The sequence below is a fragment of the Etheostoma spectabile genome, chromosome 17 (assembly GCF_008692095.1).
Source record: "Etheostoma spectabile isolate EspeVRDwgs_2016 chromosome 17, UIUC_Espe_1.0, whole genome shotgun sequence".
NCBI lineage: Eukaryota > Metazoa > Chordata > Actinopteri > Perciformes > Percidae > Etheostoma > Etheostoma spectabile.
The window spans coordinates 7,468,338-7,473,383 of NC_045749.1; the positions used below are offsets into that span (position 1 = coordinate 7,468,338).

A 5,046-nucleotide genomic window follows, 5' to 3' on the forward strand; every position below is an offset into this window, starting at 1 on the left:
TGTGTGTGTGTGTGAGAGAGAGAGAGCACCCAAGCAGGACAAAAAGGATTCCCTTTCTTGTATGGTATGAGGATTTCTGGCATTGAGCCAAGTCTCTACACATACTTTTCAAAAGGTGCAGACACAGTTAGGGCCTACACATCACACACACACACACACACACAGACAAACAAACACACACAGACGGACAAACACACAGACAGACAGACAGACAGATACACGCACACACACACGTGTGCATCAAATATGTATATTCATGCACAAACGTATATTACCCAGTAGTTGCCTCGGAATGTGAAAGATCCTTTGCACAGGAGGGGATGAGGATAGGTAAGGACACCACAAAAACTTAAATAATGTGGTTTTATATAGTGAGCCTGTGGTAACACTGAATGTACTGCTGTTGTCTGATGATGTCATGCCACTACAGACACAGTGTTGTGGTGTTTCTGAAATTTTCTCTTTAATGTACAGTATGAAACATGTCATGAAAATGGACCCAATAGAGTTCAAATACTTCCAGGTTTTAGGGTTCAAGGACACTGAGGCACTCAGGAGGGTAAAGTTTAAAAGCCTTTATTTTTGGGGGTCTTGTTTGCAAGATAGGGGACATTGGAAAAGAGCTAAGCCGGAAACCAAAGCTCTAGATCTACTAGTAAATTTCCATTCCTACCCACGCCTATGGTCATGACGGTTGGGTCTTGACTGAAAGAACTAGACTGCGGGTACAAGCGTCCAAAATAGGTTTTCTCAGGAGGGTGACTGGCGTCTCTCTTAGAGATGAGGGTGAGAAGCTCAGTCATCTGTGAGGAACTCGTAGAGCAGCTGCTCCTTTAGGTCGAAAGGAGCCAGTTGAGGTGGTTTGGGCGCCTCGCTAGGGAGGTGTTCCAGACATGTCCAGCTGGGAGAAGGCCTCTGGGTAGACCCAGGACTAGGTGGAGGGATTATATCTCCACATTGACTTAGAAATGCCTCGGGATCCCCCAGTCAGAGAAGGTTAATGTGGCTCAGGTAAATGGGAGATTTGGGTCTCTTGCTGGAGCTGCTGCGACCAGCAACCCAACCCTAGATAAGTGGTTGAATATGGATGGATGGATGGATGTAACGAAAAAGTACAGTATGTGGTAACACTTTGATTAACAGTCACCGCATGGCTGTGTGGCTGCGCATAGGCACAGCGCCTCTAAATGCTAACGTAAAATGTGCTAACATTCTACACAATGACAAGACTTACATGCTGCTGCTTAGCAGGTATTATTCACCCTTTAGTTTAGCATGCTAGTATGCTAACATTTGTAAATTAAACCCAAAGTAAAGATGTGGCTGATGGGAATTTCAATAATTTTCCAGGTGTTTGGTCATGAACCAAAGTACTGGACAAATTAAAAGAACTGGCGTGATGATGGTGGCAAATAAAAAGTTAAGGGATCACCTACGTTATTACAACTTATTTGAGGAGAACATACATGTCTGCACCAGATTACATGACAATCCATCCAATTATCAAAACCTTTATCCTCCTATAACTATAACAGCTCGCTTACAGAGAGTACAACAGCAAATTTCAAACAGATAAAGGAGATAACAATGAACACAGACGCCCCTTGATAATTTGAGGCATATAAGCTTAGTTTCACCAACGGGTGTGGTGTGAAAAATGTACTAATTAATTGCAATTGTCTTACTGTCTGTGAATCAAAAGTGCAATTAATGAAACAGAAGTCTTACCTGCAAAGTCATGGTTCAAATTAAACTACTCATAAAACACTTAAATATCCAAATAAATAAAAAAGTGTGCCCCAGTACCAACAGAGGAGCCTTCTTTCTGGTTCCCTCTACTGCCTACATACATGCTATTTACTACAGTGATATTACAGTACATGGCAGGTAAGGCTGAGACAACCTGCCTGATATGCAAATGTTGTTGCCTGACCAGTGGAGTGGTCATCAGTTATTCAGCGACCAGGCAGTATCCGTGGAAAAACAGGCTGCTAGATGCAAACGACAGCGAGGCATTGGCTTTGTTCTAAACCCAGGTAAAGAGGCCGCATTGACAGAACATGCAAATATGGAGTGAAAAAACAAATACATCCAGATGAGACGGAAACAGCTACAAGATCTGACATAAATGCAGTGGTTTTATAAATTATTTAAATGACCCCCCTTTAATATTTCACATTTTTATTAATTTAGACATCTTTTCAAATTGCTTGAGGAGGGAACATTTTAACTACCAAAACAACTACTGTCATATCAGTCAAAAACAATCCAATTTAGTCATCACCCAGCTCCACCTTGCTTCACCCTCACGTTATTAGCCATGAGCTGTAAATAATTTTAGAAGTAACTACACACCAGCCCCCAGAAAAGGCTCCGGGCTTTGAAGTAAATTATACATCGCGGACAAACAGTGGAATTGCAACTCCAGGCCCATCGCACGATACCCTCTGGCCCAAAAAGACTTTTTCTTGTAGACTTACATAGGAAAAGAGATGTCTGCATATCAGTGGATACAGATATATATTTTTTTGGCCACAACCCCAGCCAAATAAATAATTTCATTATCAGAATTGTATCCATTCGGTCTGATAAAGTCTAGAAGAGCTGCACGATTAAATCATTTTATCCCCATTCAAGTTAGCAGAAGAAGCCGGCTCTAATGTGCCTGCTCTACAGGTCGCACAGTGCAGACGCAGTGCCGATCAACCTGGTCATTTTGGCTCCATGATGGCTTCATGCACCACTGAGCAACTCTCATAGGAATGAACGGGGCTGCGCCTGGAATGCTGCATGGTACACACAGGCTAAAAATCCTGTTATATTGTTTAGTATCAGTGTTATGCGTTACAAACGTAACGCAATTACAGTAAGGTATTCCTTTTTGCTGCAACGCAGTAATAGAACGCATTACTAATCACATTTTGGTAATATTATATTAGTTGCAATCTCAATAACGCGAGTTACAACGCATTTTAACGTAACATTTGGGGGTTTGTTTTTTAAGGATTCACCAACACCTCAAAACATTTCTTTACAGGATAAAAAAGCATCAAGGGCTATTTCCTGCTGCTGTATTCAGTGGTTGAGGTGACTGCAGATACATCTGCGAGGCGGACATTATTTTCTGGAGTTATTATGCTGCGTTGAAGCGAGCTGTCCCGTCTCTGTTCCCGTAGTCAGAGCCAGAACCAGACAGGTACGGACAACAGGTGGCGCCGTATGTCAGCACGGACAGCAGTGTGTCCGAGCTGCTGTCAGATAGACCCATGTTGGGCATTAATGTTTAGGCTTGCTACACGTAACGTCATTGCATTTTATCAACGGTGGAGAGGAATTCTGCCTATAGTGGAATGGCTTTGAATGACGACCAAAAACGCTTGTCTTTTCCTGTGACCATTTACTGTTTAATATGTTGCAGTTTTACAAACTAGTAAGTGAGCAGACGGACATGTTTCGCACGTAGCAAAAGTACACAACAGACAACTTCTGTGTAGGTTACTTCAAAATTAAAGCACTTTCTGTGACGGTTCACTGTAAAACAGATAAAGTTGTGTGCCATTTCACATATTAGCTGTAAATCAAGTACTGTAAATAATGTAGATAGTGAGTTTTAATCACACTATAGTTGACTATTTCTTTTAAACTAAACAACATGAATTTCTTATTCAAGTGCCTTAAACAAACATTTTACAACAATGCTGTACTTCAATACAACTGTAAGGCCCTTTAACTTGCCTATTGTATGTTTATCCATTTTGATAACTGTAGTTACTTTGCATATTCATATTATTTAAACAAAATATCGTGAATAAACTATGATGTGGATATGAAGAGGAGATTTTATTGATCACGTGGTGAAATTCATATGCTGATGTTGATGCTGATGTCTGATTTTAGCAGGAAAACACTGTTTGGGTCCTTTCAAAGAGGAAAATGAAAATCTTCCAAACAAAATAACTTAAAGGACCTACTGGTTTTGTATTTTCTTCTTTTTATGAGAAAGTAGCCTAACATTATAAGCAACAGCAATCAGATCTAATATATCAGCTGACGACATAACGATATGTACAACACCATCTATTTACCGAGTGTTGTGAGTGACAGGTGTAAGCCCTGAAGTTCGTAACATCTTACCCTGCAATAGGAGTGTCTCCAGGCCACAGTCTGTGCAAATACGTTTAAAACTTTTACTACTTAAAAAAAACACATGAATCAAGTGTCCTTAATTACTCAATTTACACAAATATTAGAGTCATAATTTATGATTTGTTTTGTTTATTATTGAGTACAAATGAATAAAAGCTCCACAGTTTGTGTATTTATTTATTTAGATATTGTTTACTAGTCGTTATCGAGGTAAATGTGACAGTAGCGACATTGATTTCAGGCATCCAGCCCTATACTTGGGCAAGTCTTACTCCACTGAGAAAAACATGCGTTGAAAGCTCTCGAAAAAGCTACTTATTGGATCTAAGTTATTCAAGAGTGAACTTGAACTTGGGAGAGGCACTTTTTCCTCATTTTCAACTAGCAGTAACGTGATATTAAACAGACAATTGACTACAGTAAGTGGGATACAAATATCCACTGTGCTTCTTTCTTTTTTTTGTAACTGAGTCGAAAAGAAAAAGACCCAATAAAAACAATAAAATAATCGCTTCTTTAACAGTGAATATGAATGAACAGTTTATTCCAATTTTTTAACGCAGTCTTTTCACTTTCAATAAGTGACACATTAATGAGCAACAGAGTTGTAAACAGGGACGTCACTAGGGTTGAAAGACAGGGGGGGCTTAGCCCCAAGGCAATGCAAAACTTTCCCTGGCAAAATATTACTTACAAACTCTAATGTTAACTTTTAGATACATCAAAGCTGCATGCGGGGATTTACTTAGGCCAGAAAAACACACTACTCCAGTCAGGCATGATACGCTGAACTAGCGCGTTGCAATGTGGTTGACAAGGATCCTATTTAAAGTATGTCTGAATTTAATAGCCCGATGGCGAGATCAATAGAAGTTCTAGTATGTATGTATGTATGTATGT

At 39.9% G+C, this 5,046-nt stretch overlaps 1 protein-coding gene across 5 annotated transcripts in view; it reads right to left on the minus strand.

Moving 5' to 3' along the window:
• The window catches only part of rgs17 (regulator of G protein signaling 17), a 25,144-nt gene that overhangs the window by 13,534 nt on the left and 6,564 nt on the right, over positions 1–5,046 (minus strand). The window contains exon 1 of one of the 5 annotated variants that reach the window (XM_032540995.1): positions 1,729–2,518. The exons of the other annotated variants lie outside the window; for them this stretch is intronic. Within the exon in view, the coding sequence (XP_032396886.1) occupies positions 1,729–1,740 (12 nt within the window). The 5' untranslated portion in view covers positions 1,741–2,518. Of the gene's footprint in view, positions 1–1,728; positions 2,519–5,046 lie in introns of those variants that run through there. 5 annotated transcript variants of the gene reach the window in all.